General features: G+C 47.7%; 1 protein-coding gene across 13 annotated transcripts in view; it reads left to right on the top strand.

The window, feature by feature from the left end:
• Positions 1-15,987, top strand: part of CAMK2G (calcium/calmodulin dependent protein kinase II gamma) — a 121,653-nt gene that overhangs the window by 64,184 nt on the left and 41,482 nt on the right. For all 13 annotated transcript variants that reach the window (XM_056350762.1, XM_056350760.1, XM_056350763.1 and 10 more), the window contains 6 exons: positions 6,094-6,148; positions 6,724-6,789; positions 9,827-9,899; positions 13,011-13,113; positions 14,007-14,090; positions 14,962-15,056. In XM_056350762.1, coding sequence (XP_056206737.1) covers positions 6,094-6,148; positions 6,724-6,789; positions 9,827-9,899; positions 13,011-13,113; positions 14,007-14,090; positions 14,962-15,056 — 476 coding nt within the window. The remainder of the gene's footprint in view (positions 1-6,093; positions 6,149-6,723; positions 6,790-9,826; positions 9,900-13,010; positions 13,114-14,006; positions 14,091-14,961; positions 15,057-15,987) is intronic.

Here is a 15,987-nt window from a genome sequence, read left to right as displayed (position 1 = left end):
TATGTGGCGGGCACGTAAATGCTCCTGTCTGTTACGCTTGACTTAAGAGTAAAACAATAATCATACTCGGCACACTGGGCAGAGCGGAGATAAGGTGTGGGTCATCTAGGCTAGGCATAACCTGTGTTTATGACACCAGTATCCATTGCCCTTTTACATGTGACCTTTTAAAAATGAGGTGCCTGTTGCTTTTCAATGTTTTTTTTATGTTCCTGTAGTTCAGGTTCACTTTTACAAAAATTTAAAGGTCTTTTCTGATTCCCTCATGATTCACTTCAAGTTCTGCATTCACTGAGCCTTGCTTTGTGTGACTCAGCAGCAATTTGCATTGGTTGTTAGACTGATGCAGTTTGTTGTGAGGGAGACTTTCTCTACGCTCAGTTGCTTTGTATCACGCTTGGGCATCAGAGAGCTGTGGCTGCATGTACAGGGTCGCTTTATTCGGGCAGGGAGTGCAAACCACGTGGTATGACTGTTACTGTATTGCTGTTTCTCACTAAAATGCTTCATTTTCTGTAGTTAATATCATAGCTTATTTATATGATTTCTTTCTAAAATAAATTCTGTATGTGCAGGAGGATTTTGAAACACTTTGAAGTATCAGCTTGAGGTTTTGTTCTTGAGGCAAGATTTCCAGCGAGGCTCTGAAGACATCAGGCAGAGAAAAGGAATATTCACAGCAGGTGTTCTTAGAAAGTGCTTGAACTCCTGGTACCCAGCTGCCATTAGGTTCAGTAACCGCAGCACGTCCCCTTGAGCCACTTGCTGTGGATCAGGCTCTTTGCAAATGCTCTGGATTGCATTAGGGCCTCGGACCTGATGCACACACCCCCACAAGACAAAAAATAATGTGTGTAACTTGCATCAGGCGATGCAGAGGGTCTGAGTTTCTGGGGAAAGGGAGTGGTTTGGCCTCATTGTTTTTCTGTTGTTAGTTATTTTTCCAAAAGGCCAGCTTTGTGGGAGATGCTTCCCATACAGGTAAGACCAGTTCACATAGGATGAGGCTGGAGAGGAGACCAAGGGAAGAAAAGGATGCTTAAAGCAGTTAGCTAGGTTGTGCCTTGTCTGTAGCAGTGCATCACAGCTCTTGAACCGTGCAGACTGACAGGTGTGCATTTAAAACTGGAGGGAGAGTTTTAGGTAGCAGTCTCTGCTTACCCTCCGTGGAGTACCACTACAGTGCCAGATTCAGGACTATTTATGAACAAAGTTGGGCTTTTCTTTGCGTCTTGCTGAGTGCACTGTGTCATCAAGATGCTGTGCAGAAACTCCTGCCTATTCCTCCCAGGCTCTGTGTGCTTCTTGGAGATCTCATCCGAGTGGTGATGCAGTTTCTGCTGACGGACCAGCTGCGATGGTTGCAGAAGATGTTTCCACCTAACAGTCTGTAACTGATTCTGCTCCTTTCGATAGCATTTGTTCTGGCATCGCTTACTGGTGCTGTGTTTTTTTAATTATTTCTGAAGTTATCTGTAGGACTTGACAGTCTTACAAAATTAAACGTGCTTGTGAACTCTACGAGCCCTCTGCTCTTTGTGTGGATGGGACTTTTTTCTGCGCTCTGACCAAAACCTTGGGTCAAGTCTTTCACCATATCCTGTAACTGCTTTAGCGCCTCATTGTCTGACTTGCTTCTGTTTTCTTTCTCACTCCCCTCTCCTCGTCTGCTCTTGCTAACCATTGCAGCGCGTGCTCTTTCATCCATCAGAGACCTTCGACACGGGAACAGCCATCAGCGATCCTGGCTGTGCGTGCTGTTGGCAGGGACAGATTTCCTACATCTGTAAGGATCCCTGTGTTAAGAGTTTGGCTAGGAAGGAAATATGGTTTGAATCACTGCTTCTGGGCAACAGGATCAGTTAATAGAAATCATCCACCTCGTCTCCTGGTGAAAAGAGTGAGATCAAGTTCCTTGGCAGGTGCTGGACTTGTTTGCAGTTTGATCGCGTTTTGGGAGACCCTGTGTTGCTGTTGTGCAACTTCCCTGTTGCTGCGACTTGCGATTCTTCTTGTGATGTGCATTTGCTGCACCAGACGTGGATGTCGCTGCTCCCCTGATGAGAGCAAATAAAAGGGTTCTGTGATATTTTTGAAGAGAAGGTTAACTGGATAAATACTTTTCTCTTTAAATCTCCATTTTTCTTATCACAGATAGTCAGGTTTTGGGAATCCTTTACCTTCCAGCATCTACATATGATTGTATTTTTTACCCTGTTGTGTCAGCAGGTTACATGGGTCTGAGCAGCCTGCTCAGCTGCTTGGTTGAAGCTGAACTTGTGGTAGTCATGGAGATGTTAGATGGTGTGTCAGGACCAGCAGCCTGTGGAACAAATAGGCTCTCCTTTTCATGGGAAGAAGTCTGAAACCGAGCCCCGCCCAGTGGGTTCCTGTAACCTGCTCTTGGAACTGGATCTTGGAACTTCCCCATTTGGGAACCTGTGTCCTGCCTTCACTTGGAGGGCACTCGCACAGGACATCTATAAAGCAAAGAGGGCTTTACACTGTCTGGAAGGTGGAGGTATCAGATGGAATCTGACCTTTGTGTATCTTTAAGATGAATGTTAACATATTGTGCGTCGTATTTATGAACCAAAGCAGAGAGGAGGCCAAAAAACTTCTAAAATGTTTTTATTCTTGACATCAGCTAAAGGTGGTGGAGTTATTTCTGAATATACACCATTTCACAGGCTGGCTGAATGGCTTTGGAAAAAGCAGATCATGTTTTTAAGCTGGCAGTCACTGGTAGTTAGCACTGCATTAGAAAGCAGAGCGTTGTAACTTGTGTGTCAGCAGAATGAACCGTGGCATCAGAGCTGCCAATGGCAGTATCCTTGCTGGTCAGGAAGGCTCTTGTGGCTCTGCAGGAGGGTCGGTAAGCAAAATGTTAGGGTGAAAGGGTGCTGGGTGCTCTTGCTGTTCTGCTACAGGATATTGCTTTTGTTTCTTCCCATCAGCATCGGTATGAAGCAGGTGTGGACCAGAATTGAAAGTCACGAGGGTTTTGGTATAGTCAGACTTTTCTTAATCCTTTTTGATTCCTCTCATTGCTGCCCCCCTCCACACTTTACGCCTAATGTTTTGAGCTGTTGCTAATTATCCCTGTGCAGGGTGGTGGGGTCACTGTCATCTTTCCTATAGCTTTACAGGGTTTGGCTGTTCTGTCGTTACTCCCTGAGCTTTGTTACCTCAGCAGATTAAATCCAGGGCAGATTTTGTGCCAGCATCGCTCTGGGCCGTTGCAAGGAGGCAGCTCCCTTGTTAAGTTAATGACCTGCGTCCTGCCTCCGAAGTCCTTCTTTTGCTGTGCAGCCCTAGGGTGATGTACGGTGTCAGTATTTATGAACTGTCTCTGTCCTCCTGTCATGCTTCTTCACCTAAGGACGCAAATAGTGTTTTACTGTCCTTGAAGGCTCTTTTTGCTGCCTCTGTCAGTCTCTGCCAGCTGAGTTGCTACTTCCTTCCCTTTTCATGACGTATCTGACAACATTGCTTTTCTCAGGACAAAGAAATAGCACCAATCAGCTCATTTATGTTTCATTTTCTGGTGTAATTTGCTGCCCACATCTTTGCGTCAGTTTACTGTTCAGTGTTTTTTACTTCTACCTGCAGACGTGTTTGCTGGTCCCTTTCCGTGGCCACTGCTCTGAGCTAACTGGTGGCTGCACTCCCTCTCTGTCAGGTTTTCATTCATGCTGCTCTCCTCCCTGCTTGGTCTTGCTTGCAGCACTTTGGTGACCTTTCAGGTGCCAGAGGAAGGAGAATGCTTTTTCATGCCCACTGAGCATCACCACACGTGACCTTATTAGCATATTCAGCTTTCCTTGAAGTTTCTCCATCTGTTCCCTCTTCATAAGGTCTCTGCACACACTTTTGCCCATGTCCTGGGCATCAGCTTTTCTTCATGTGCCTGTCTCCTACGTTCACCTCAAATAGTCTTGTGCACTGCAGTGAAAAGTGCCCTGTACTGGGAATCCAAGTGTCTGTTTCAGCCACTTCCTATCTTGTTTCCAGCCTTGAATGGAGATCTTTTCTCCTAGGAAACGCCCTTCTTCTTGCTTGCGTTGTTGTAATGCCACCTCTGCTGGTTTCTGCCAAGTGCTCAAGAGGCAAGTTTTCTTGTAAACACCAAGTTGTATTGCAATCAAGTTATTACAAAGCCAACTAAAATTGCTTACTTGGAAAAAAATTCTTTTTTTGCAGTGGATAGTTTGAGGAACGCAGTTCTTAAAGGTGATGTGCTTCTGTCTTCATGCTGTAGGAACGGCATGTTGCACCTGAAACACCTGCTCTACTGGTAGTCTTAACTATCCTCGTTTGTTTGCAGCGTTATGCTGGGTGGAGTGCTCCTCCCAAACCCCTGTGGTTAGGTGTGGTGGAAGTGCTAAGGAAAGGAAATTGGTCAAGGGGCCAGCTCAGATAGCTTGTGGGTAAAGGCAGGAAAAATATAAGAACGTACAGGCAGAAAGAATAAGAATTGAATCCTTTTAGGAGGAGTACTGGCAGTGGTCTCTGCACATCCACGCTACTCTCAGTTTTGAGTTGGTGTGTGTTTGCGTGCACATGGAAGGGTACCTTAGCAGAGGAGAGTTGCAAGGAGGATTAGAGGAGAGCATTGGGAACATTTGCAAAAGCAGTTCCATATGAGGTAGGAGCGTGTGCCAAGTGCTAGTTTGAAACGTTCCCAAGACGGTGATGGTAGCTGACGCCATCCACCAGTAAGAGGTGCAAACTGACCTCTTGATACTGGCAGAGAGAAAATCATCATGTTGGGCAAAGTCAAAACAGGTCACTGGCATATTACGTGGAAGAGAATGGAAGACAGGGAAGAGAGGCAAAAGTACCGTTTCTGTGATAGAGCAGGATAACGAGATTTTTCTCATAGGGATGAGAACTGTAATGCTCCTTTGGTCAATACTCGATTACAAGGTGTTACAGTGACCGAGACCCAGGCTAGTCTCAGCTAGGTGCTTTAGCTGGGTGAATCAATAGGGAGAGGCTGTAGAGGGTCATGTGAAGAGGATAACTCGTCCTAGTCAGGGTGTGAAGGTTTAGGAACTGAGTCAAACAGGATTGCTAGCTTATGGCTCTGATTGGCAGGGAAAGTAGTGAAGTAGCAGGGGAGAAAAGCAAAAAGGAGGGAGTAGGCAGCACTATGAAATTCAGGGCTTGGTTCCTCCTCTTGGGTTAGAATTAGTGCCTAGGTGTCCAAGAAGCATCAAAGAAACTGAGATTGTGATTCAGGCAGGAAGAAATGGCACTGCGCCGGCCACAGAGAGACAGCCCACGTGTAACAAGAGGAAAGGAGGACTGAGTCCCAGAAGACCCCAGAGTGCCGGGCGATAGTGCCCATCATGGGGGCAACCCCAGCCCTGCAGGTTAAAGGAGACCAGGAAGGAGAAAAGATGACAGCTAATTTAGGCAATAGGAGCAGAAGGAGGGGGGATAGGTAAGGAGCTGAAGGAGGATGGAATTTGGAGGAGGGAAATGTGATCAGGTATGTCTGAGTTAACAAACAGGTCAGCAAAGATGAGGGCAAGAAACTGACTCTGAATTTTGGGTAAGGATTTGGGGTGTAAGTCAGAAGGAAGTGGGGAAAAGGCAGTAAAAGGAGGGAACTTCACAGCTTCACAGGTGAAAGGCAGAAGGGAGATCAGTGACACTGACATGCAAGTGGGGTCAGAAGTCAGGTTTTGGGTTGGGGGCTTGTTTGGAGGTTCTGAAAAGGGTTTGTTTTGGGAAATAAGAACAGATGGGGAGAGATGGCAAAACGTGAGCGTGGAGGAAAGAGTAGGCAGATGTGAAAGGAGGGTACTGAAGCGTTAGAGAAGGAGAACGAACAGGAGGTCAAAGATATTTAGAGTTTGTTTTGACGCTGGGGAGGGGTGGGTGTATGTGAAGGACACCCATCTGTTCCTTTGAGATAACGGAAGGAAATAGGTCACTAAGTGAGCACACAAAGCGAAGGGCATGGGGAATTAATAGACTGATTGGGTTGAGGGAGAACTTGGCGGTGTGCATGGGTTTGATTTGTGAAGTGTCGTATTTGCGGTGTGCCCTGTAAGTCTCCATTTCTTGATTATGTTTTTGCAGTGCGGCTCCATGACAGTATCTCAGAAGAAGGTTTCCATTACCTCGTCTTTGATCTGTAAGTGTCTTTCTTTGGCTTTGATGCTTCACCAGCGATACGGGCACATGGATGGCTGACTAAGAACGGAATAAAAAGCACCTGCATTAGTATAATTCTCTCTTTCTCTTTTGAGACCTGTAGATACCTCTGGCTTACATGACAAAAAGCCATTGACTGTGTGGTACGGGATAGACCAGGAAGGCTCCTGGCAGCAGATGTCAATGTGGGGTGGCAGAGGATGGTTGTCCTGTGTAGGGAGGCTGTTTGACTTCTGTCCCTGAGGCAGCCTGGAGGGGCTCAGAGGAGGGATGTTCTGCCCAAGCTTAGCATATACTAAGCTCCTTAGAGGTGCACAGGCAATTCGTGCCCAGCGTCACCAGTGCCCTGGCACACTGCTGGTGAAACGGCAGTGCGAGGGGTCAGTCACACGGGTGTACCAGTGCTGGTGCCATGGGGGTAAGGCTCTGCTGTGGCTCCCCAGTGCTGCAGGTCCCCAGGGAGAGGGCCCAGGATGGGTGGCTGTGTACATCCCACGCAGCCTAGAGCTCGAGGTGCACAGGCTCTGTAACCTCCCTTGTTCTTTTGCACTTCAGGGTTACTGGTGGGGAGCTCTTTGAGGATATTGTTGCCAGAGAATACTACAGTGAAGCAGATGCCAGGTAAGACTGTTTCCAGACCCTTCTGTGTATGTGCCACGTGTGCTGGCAAATGCAATGAGTTTCCTGACTCCTGCTCTGTGCACAGCTTTGTTCTGACACTCTTGCTCTCCGTCTGGAAAAAACAATTCCTCTTTCTGCTATTAGCATAAACTATTGTCACCGATCAGCCTGGTTCACTGCAGCTCCAGTCCTTGCCACTTGCAGATGCTGTGCTCTTTGCTGGGACAGCCATTGCTAGCAACTTTGCCTGACCTTTCTGGTGGGTGGTGATAGTGTGTCCTTAGTGAGCAAAGGCAGAATCATAGAATCATTTAGGTTGGAAAAGACCTCTAAGATCATCGTGTCCAACCATTAACCCATCACTGCCAAGTCCACTACTAAACCATGTCCCTAAGTGCTGCACCTTTGCATTTTTTAAGCACCCCCAGGGATGGGGACTCCACCACCTCCCGGGGCAGCCTGTTCCAGCGCTTGGCCACCTTTTCTGTGAAGACATTTTTCCTAATATCCCACCTAAACCTCCGCTGTTGCAGCTTGAGGCCAACCTAGGGGAGAGCTGTCCTGTGGCTGTCATAACCCTGCTCGCTGGGCCCGCTTGGCCCCTGCCTTCTGGTAGGGGTTCCAGTGATGTGCCATTGCTGTTGGGAAGACCCATCCAGGTTGTCTGTGTCTAGGTGATGGTTTATGGGGCAGGGGGAGAGAGGCCTTTGAAGGCTGTGTTTCTGTGGAAGCCCTCTCTGACCGTGAGCTGGTTGGTACAGTGAGAAAAGGTACATGTGAAGGCAACCTTTATGTTTTAAAATTTAAAAGATTTAGAGTTATACCCTTCTCTTTTTGAATATGTCCCCTCTCTCCCACATGTGAGCTGCCTGAAGTGGCCTGTGCTCGTCCCTTTGCTCTTCGTGCAGGGTGGATATTCTGTGCAGCCATAGCTGAGGGTGTTCTCGGAGCCATCTGTCCTGCTGGACGTGCAGCATTTGCAGTCAAAGCTGGGATTAGGCAGCTCCTGGTCTGCTTTAGCAGCGTTGAGAGCGGCTTGACAGTGACAGTTCACCCCTGCTTATTCTGCACCCGTCTTCTGCTCCAGCAAGCGTTAGGGGAGCCATGAGTGGAGAGGGGTAAGAAGGGAGCTGTGGGTGCTGCTGCAGGTGAGCTTGGTAGGCGGCACTGCGAGGGAGACGGTACTGAGTGCGAGGAAGGAAAGAGAATGAGCCGGTGTGTGTGTTTAGGTGCTGTTGTGGAGTCTGTGGGCACTTAGTTGCTTTCCCTGTGGTACAGACAGCCTCGTGTTTTGGCATTGCACAGTGCTTTGAAATGCAGCATTGCACGACGCGCTCTGCCGTGAGCCGTCTGCTGATGGCCAGCGGGCTGGTCATCTCTGGTGGACCTCCCGGCAGAGAGCTCTGGGAGCCATCTCGATGTTTTCCGTGGGGTGTATGGATGTTGTAGGCACAGCATCTCAGACAGATACAGTTACTCAAGCCGTTCTGCCTTGAAGTTGGCAAGTTTTCAGGATCATCATCCTTCCCCCTGTCCCCCTTGCCAGTGCCTGTTCCCTGAAATCGTTGAGCTGGCTGTGACCGACACTGCTTGCGAAAATAATGTCAGGCTTAGGGGGAAAGGAGAACTGTCTGTTGCTCTGTGAGCCTTCCTTAGGGTGCTCAGCCCTCTGACTGTCAGCCGGCCAGGTCTCGCAGTGCCCACAAGATGACAGAGTGAAACTCCTCCCTTTCTCTCCCCATGCCGAGCTGAATTCCAGAGCAGGCTGGGAGAGCGAGGGAGCAAGGTCCGTGCCAATCCGCCGCACTTGGCTCGCCTGGGACACCTCACACTTTTGCCATTTTTGGCCAGAAAATCTCTCTCGCTCAGACTCGACTCCGTTCTAATTATACATTTTTGTTTTGGGAGCGGGGAGATATTCATGGACTCCGACCCTGAGGATTGTACTGCCAGCTCCAGAGGGGTGGGGGTGCAGCACCTCCTTTCCTCTTCCTCCCCTCACCCTCTCCCCGTCTTTTCCCGTAGCTGCTTTCTCTTCCCTCAAATATTTCACTCATTTCAAATTTGTTCCCCTGAGATTTTTAGAATTCGGTGAGGGGACTAACTGATCCCGGGGTGAGGACACAGACCCATCTGAGTTGCCCACATCTGGGTGCTTACTATCCAGCCATAGTTGTCAAAATCCCTACTCTGTTCCACACTCACCCTTGGGAGCTGAGTAAGTGTTTAGTGGATAAGACGTTTTCAACCAGGAATCTCACTCATGGGTGTGTTGCACTGTCCTTATGCAACAGGTGTAAATAACATCTTGCTCTTGCCCCGGTGGTTACAGCAGTGAGTGGCAGAGACAGGGTTTTCTGTGAGCTGGGGGAGCGCAGCACACTGCACTGAACAGGGAATGAGCCTGCTTTTCAGATCACTAACCCCTTAAGTAGGATCTGTACTTAAAAGGCACCCAGCAAGTGGGTGTGTGCACGCGTTGTATATGTAAAGTGCTTGAGATGCTGCTCTGAAAGCTTTGCAAACTGGCAGGCACCCAGGAATCATCATCCTGAATTTTCTGGGGGAGGCTGCTGCTCTCTAAAAGTTTATTCTTTGCTCGGGACTAGCCCAGCTGAATGTTTGCTGGAGCGATTGCCTCTTGCTCGCCCAACCTTAGCAAGCAGTCCAATCTGTTTGCAGACACCGGTGCCTCAGTTCTCCTGTGTCGGGTGGGCGCTGTTGGCTGAAGGAGCAAGTGAGGTGCTCGGTGTGATGGGGAGGGAAGGAAGGAGATGATGGGAGGTAGGAGAGAGGCTTTGTGGTCCTGCTATGGATAGGATATTCAGCATCCTGTTGCTGAGGGGGCTGGGGGTGTCCAGCTGTGACAGCCCTGAGCTGTGGCAGCCGGCGTGCACAGTGGAAGGGTTCAGCCTGGGGTCTTGAACTCTCCCTGGTACAAATATAAAAGCTAGGGAAATAGTTCTGTGATGAGATGAGATGCCAAGTGTATGTGTGTGTGTGCATAACTTTGTGTGTCTCTCCCTTTATCTTGCAGCCACTGTATTCACCAGATACTGGAGAGTGTGAATCATATTCACCAGCATGATATCGTGCACAGGGACTTGAAGGTAATATTTTCTCCGTGCCACAGAGGCTGAGGAGAGCAGCCAGGGGATCACTGGAAGAGGCAAGACAGGAATACTGTGTTGCCAGCTGGCAGGGTTCTTTTACTTGAACTGGGCTCAGGGGTTCCTGAAGCACAGATTTGCTCCTTCGGAGTTTTCTAGAGGGTGTGCTGAACTCTGGAGCAAGTTTTTGGTCTTTGTGAGCCTTGCCAGCTCTCAGCCTCTCTGAGGCAGCCCCGGCATGGAGTAGTTGTGAACTTTGGAGTGTGCAGTAGGATTTCAGAGAAACTTGGGTAGAATTCATTATAATGAAGGACACTTTCTAGTCTGCCATTGAAGAGATCTCTAGAGACCTGGGGCAATCTCTGTTCAATCTGCCAGGATGAGTTTGTCTGCACAGAGCATGTATATTTTTATTCCGCACTGTTGCCAAACACATGCCATTGGGCTAGGGCAGAGATGCACAACAAGAATTTTTCATGTCATTTCTTTCTTCTGTCATCAGTAGAAGCACTTTTAATCTAAAACCAAAACTGCTGGCCAGTTAAACACTGGGTGAATCAACCATTTGCCACATTATAACACATTTATAGACCCAGAGCCCCCATAGTGTAGTTACTTAAACTCCCTTCCCACACAGTGCCAGCTCTACTGGGAGCTGGGCAGGCTCCAGAATGAAGAGGTTTGTGGGAGGATCTGCCTGCCCTGCAGCCCTCTCTGTCTAAAGTGGGAATGGTGATGGCCACCAGTGGTCCAGTTAAATTAATGCAGGATGACACCTGCTACTAGTGTTGGTTTTGGTTTGTTATACAATGCATAAGGGGAAAACTATAAAAATATTTTGCAGAGAGCAAGGTAAAAGCATGTTGCAAGCTCGGTGGCAGTGCTCTCCTGGTGTTTTGATCTCGCGGGCAGCTGTTAACCCTTAGTGTTTCTGGCAAACTCCCATGCAACACTTTTGGCTTTCTAATTCAGAGCACTGTGAAAAGATGCGAGTGATCTACTGCAGAATGGCTGCTCTGGATTAGAGCTGACACCTGTTCTCAAGAAGTCAGCCTCCAAGAGGCACTACTGCCCAAAATTAGGGCCTCTGTGAAAATCGGCAATTTTCCAGTACAGATGGTTGAAGATTTCCTTTGCATCCTGTGTTCAGATATTATCTGTTTTGCTTCCCGAGTTTTGTTTGTGCGAAAGCTGTGAACTTGTTTGGAACTGACCAGCTGCTAGGCACTCCCCACTGCAGTTGGTGTTTCTTCTGTTGCTTGCTCTGAAACTATACAGGCCTGAGGAGTAGCCATTCCTTCTAGCAATAAAAGATCCCATGCTCTTTTTTTAATATTTAGCTCCTTGCCAAAAGCTTGGCCTTCAGGGTCAGTGTGTAATAACTGCAGAGCTTGCTTCAAGAGAAGTTTTGTCTTTTGTACCTCCCTCTCATAAGCCTGTCTTTTGGCTGACATGCTCTTAAAGAACTTCAAATGTTGAGCTGCCCATAGGGACTGTAAGAAATTAGGGAATACATTCACATCCTTACCAAAAAGTATGTGAAACCTGAGACAACCCATATGTTGGCAAACATGCATATGGATAAGCATCATTAGCCTTAAGGTGTTTTTAGCTAGATTTTAGAAGCAAATAGTGCTTAGCCAGCACAAGCCTGGCCTAAATTTCACTGTTTGTTAGTCAAGCCAAGCTCAGGTGTGATCTGAAGTTGGGAGGGGTTTTCAGAAGACTTCATTGGTCTTCTGCTTTAGTGACTTGTTTGCACTGGCGATTTTTCATCAGCTTAGCTTGATTAATGCAATCTTTTCCGCTTCCCATGTAGTTAAAAGCCAGTGGCATCCAAATGTATTGAGACCCAGTTCCCCCTCCTTCCATGCTGCTCATGGCAAGGACTGTGATGGGCAAGGCCGTTCTCCCTTCCTTCAAAGCAGAAGCAAGGCACATTCCCAGTGCTTTAAGGCAGGTGAAGGAGCAAAACACCTTGTTCCTGTCAGGCAGAACAGGGATAGAGGGTTGTTGTGGGATGAAACTCGTGAGCAGGCTGCAGAAAAGACCTTCATCGGATTTGTGGAACTGAGATGAGCTCCTGTTTCTGGATTTCCAGGCTTCCATCTTGCTCAGTTAAAAAATCAAGCTGATAAAAATTGCACAGATGATCAGAAGGGGGTAGGATGAGCAATGACGTTTGTCCTGCCTGCCTACAAGTTGAGTTTCCTACAGAGCTGTAATAGCCACCACCTTAAAGGCTTTGGGGTTTCAAGGGTCCCATGTCACTAGCTGCTCTGGCGCTTCAAAGGAAGCTGCTGATCTCAGTTCAGGTTTTGGAGTTGTTAAGCCTTCTGCTGAAGTCCTCTGCTGGAACACAAAAGAACTATGATTCAAGTGAGATTCAGGAGAGGTGGGAATGTGAGGGGCAAAAGTCTGTCTGCCTTTCCTGGCACGTGGGGGAAGTGACATGGCCGCTTGTTGTATAGGTGACGGTCGTAGCAGCAAGACAGCAGATTTTACACTGCTGCAAATATGTAGCATGAAAAAACAGCTTACAAGAACGCTCACCACTGTGCTGCTTATGCCAATTTGAGGCTGAGGCTTTTTCTGTAAGGAATGAAAGCTACTGCCTATCCAGATGATGCCTTCCCACATTACAGCGCTGTATTTGGCAGCCCTTATTAGCATCGTATTTACTTTTCCAGTGCCTTGGGGACTGTGTAATGTTCATGGGGAGAAACATCACTGCAGAATCTATCTACTGCATCTTCCCCCCTCCTGCCCTCCCCCCCTATTACTCTCTGCGGGGATGACAGAAACAAATTTTGGGTTCGGCGCTGCAGGAAGCGTACTGCCAGTGCCCTCTGGTGTCAGCACGTAATGTATGGGCTGGGCTGGGGGCGGCTGGCTCCCGCAGAGGATTTGTGTTAGACTTGAGCATTTTCTGCCACTCTAGGTCAAGGCCATGTGTTGCTGTTGCTCTGTCTTCACCTGAACGGCTTTAGTACGTTCCTCTTAAATTCAGTCGGCAGATTGAATTCAATGATGTGAATACTGAGGTAGGAGGTTTTAACGACGGATGTCAGTCTTTCATTCTCACCCCTTTTTTTTCTTTCTTCTCCCCAGCCTGAGAATTTACTACTGGCAAGTAAATGTAAGGGTGCTGCTGTCAAACTGGCTGACTTCGGACTGGCTATAGAAGTCCAGGGAGAGCAGCAGGCCTGGTTTGGTAAGACTGTTCGAGCTCTCCCGCTTCTGTTCCCCTCTTTCCTGGTGGCTGGTTGAGTTGCACCCTCCCCGAGTACATTTTCTCAGCTCTTCCAGCACGCTTGTGTGTATTTGGCATTGCTGCTTCCTTTCCAAGCACCTCAGTCTCTGTGTACTTGGGCACGAGCCTAGGTGCAACAGAGGAAAGAGCAGGATAAAGAAAAAAAAATTGGCTATGTATTTTTCTATTTTTTCTTTTCAGTTTACAGTAGATGCTAGTGTCAGAGGTGAATGCAGCTGCTAAGTTTAGACCCTGTTCTGAATTTCCCTAATGCTCAGGAGTGTAGACATCTGGAATTTTGTTTGGTCATTTTACAGAAATGTGTTTGACCTGGCCTTCCTCAGGCACATTTGGGTCTGGCCTTCTCTTTGTTTAGCTAAAACAGATTTAGAAATGAGACCTTCTCACAGGTTAAACATCAGCTCTGAGACTCTGCAGTGCTGTGAAGATTCTGGAGAGATGGCTGCTTTTCCTGGCCTGCCCCATGCCATTTGGCAATCGGATGTGTCCCGTATGTGTCTTGCGTTTTCAAAATCCAAGCCATTATATGTAACAGTGATACAAGGCCTGGCATATGAGTTTGTGCCCAGCCGGGAGACACAGTCCCCCTTTCTTTTCTGTTCTTCCTGTAATGCCTAGACATTCGATCCCATCTGATTTTCTTTTCTTTTTTTTTTTTTTTTTTCCCCTTCCTCTTTCTGTTGGTTTACCGAGAGGTAGCTCTGGCGAATACGAAATGAAGGGTGGGAAATGGGTTTTGGAGTTTTTTGGTTAGCAGTAGAGGATTTTGTGATACGGCAAGATCTCTTCTGCTTGGGTACTGTAAGCACTTCATGTCATCCATTTCCTGGCAGGGTTTGCTGGCACTCCAGGCTACCTCTCTCCCGAAGTCTTAAGAAAAGATCCTTATGGAAAACCAGTGGATATATGGGCATGTGGTAAGATTCTGTCAAGATGTTTTATATTTAAACAACACTGTTTCACGTAGAAGAGCAATTTCTTGTAACCAGTTGCTGGGAGGGTGCACGGTGCTCCTTCTTACTGGGTGGAGAGATGAAGGCACGCTTGAGGATAAGCACCTTGTGTAGATGGAGTTAGTGCTGGAGCCTGAACTCATCTGATTCTGGCTCCTAATCCTTTCCTCAGGCTATCTATCAGATGTTTGAGACTCAAGACATAGGACCTGTCTATGCTTTGCAGCGTCAGTTGTTGGGATAACTGTAGCAATACTACATACGCTATGTAGAAGATGAAATACTGAAGAGAGCTGATTTTTTTAAAAAAGAAAAAATGAAGTGTAAATGTAGCTGGGACTGATACGTTTAAAGATATGTGGTATCAGTGTTGCCTGACATGGACTAAATGGTTCTCTGCAGGCCAGGAGTGTTAGCTTTTTCAGCGTCATTTTGGTCCCAAGACCATGCACAGTAAGCATCTAAAAACGTAGTCCTTCCTACAAAGCCCCTTGCTGCCCAGCAACCCCAGGAAATGTGGCTTCGTTTTATTCTGAGAGCAGCTGGGAGTTGTGGCTCACCAGCCACGATAGCTGGAGGAGGGTAGAAGGACACCCTCCACCTCGTTCTAGCTCCTGGCAGCTGGCGTTAAGAGCTGGACATGAAGTGCCAGGGTGAGGTTCAGCAGAGGCGAGGTTTTTAGTGTCTTTTTCTACCTCAGAAGGCTAAATATGGTGGCAAATGAAGATATAGAGCAGTCATTGCCTTGGGGACTGTCAAGAGGGAAGGAAGAGGGGCTGAAGGAATAATTGGCGTATTAGCCTAACCATAGTGTATCTGTGTCTCTCCCTCCCAGGAGTGATTCTGTACATATTACTAGTGGGGTACCCTCCCTTTTGGGATGAAGATCAGCACAAACTCTATCAGCAGATCAAAGCCGGAGCCTATGACGTAAGGGCACTTTCTTGCTGAGTACCTGCATGGGTGTAGAAGCCATCCAAAACATGGCACTATCTTACTTGGTGTCCAGCAGCAGGCCTCAAGCTACTGTGCAAAGTGATGTTTGGCGCATTCATACACCTCGTTGTCTTCACTGCCTGGGATACAGCCTTGTTTGGGGCTACTGAAAGGATATATGGAAAGCATCGCAGTGGGCACCAAGACGTTGCTGGTCATTAGGGAATTGCAGAGCTGGAAATGCTGGTGGTGGGAAATGGTGTCATCTAGTGCAACTGTCACAAAGTGCTGCAGACATAGCCAATGTTAGGTCTTTCAGGGGAGCAGAGGGAAGGTAGAACGAAGGGGCCTGTCTTTATCAAGGCTGAATTAAAAGTTTTGGGAAGTATCCTGCAGAATAATAGCCTAAGTTGTGGCCTCTGGTCTCCTCAGTGCCACAGTGGAATTTCTTCCAGCTGTGGAAAGCGTGGAGACCAGTGAGATTGAACGGCGGGTGGCTTTGTGGTGGGGATCAGCGTGGTGGGTTGGAGGCTCTGGTAAAGAGCCAAGCAGTTCATGGAACAGTTCTCTGAGCATGGCAAAACTGAGGTGTAGAAAGTGCTTGAAGGAGAGGAATAGCAAGGAGGTCAGTACTGGAGAACAAAGGTGGTGTAAAATGTGGTTTGGATAACGCAGCTTGAATTTTTGACATAAATTCGTCCATGTAAGGAGAGGTTCAGGGGGGAAGAGTAAACTCCTGGAAATCCTAGCTCAAAGCCCGTGGGCATGAATATCAAGAAGAAGTTGGGGAGTTCATTTTGGAGGCTGTCTTGTGGTTTGTACTTAAAAAAAAAAAAAAAAAAAAAGGACAGGAAAAAAAAAGTTAAGGGTTCTTCTGGACCCCCCAGTTACCTCCCATCTTCTGTGCCTGAGACCACAAGAACAG

Source organism: Falco biarmicus, chromosome 9 (genome assembly GCF_023638135.1).
Source record: "Falco biarmicus isolate bFalBia1 chromosome 9, bFalBia1.pri, whole genome shotgun sequence".
Lineage (NCBI taxonomy): Eukaryota > Metazoa > Chordata > Aves > Falconiformes > Falconidae > Falco > Falco biarmicus.
Note: the sequence above shows the minus strand (reverse complement) of the source record. Positions and strands in the feature narration are given on the sequence as shown.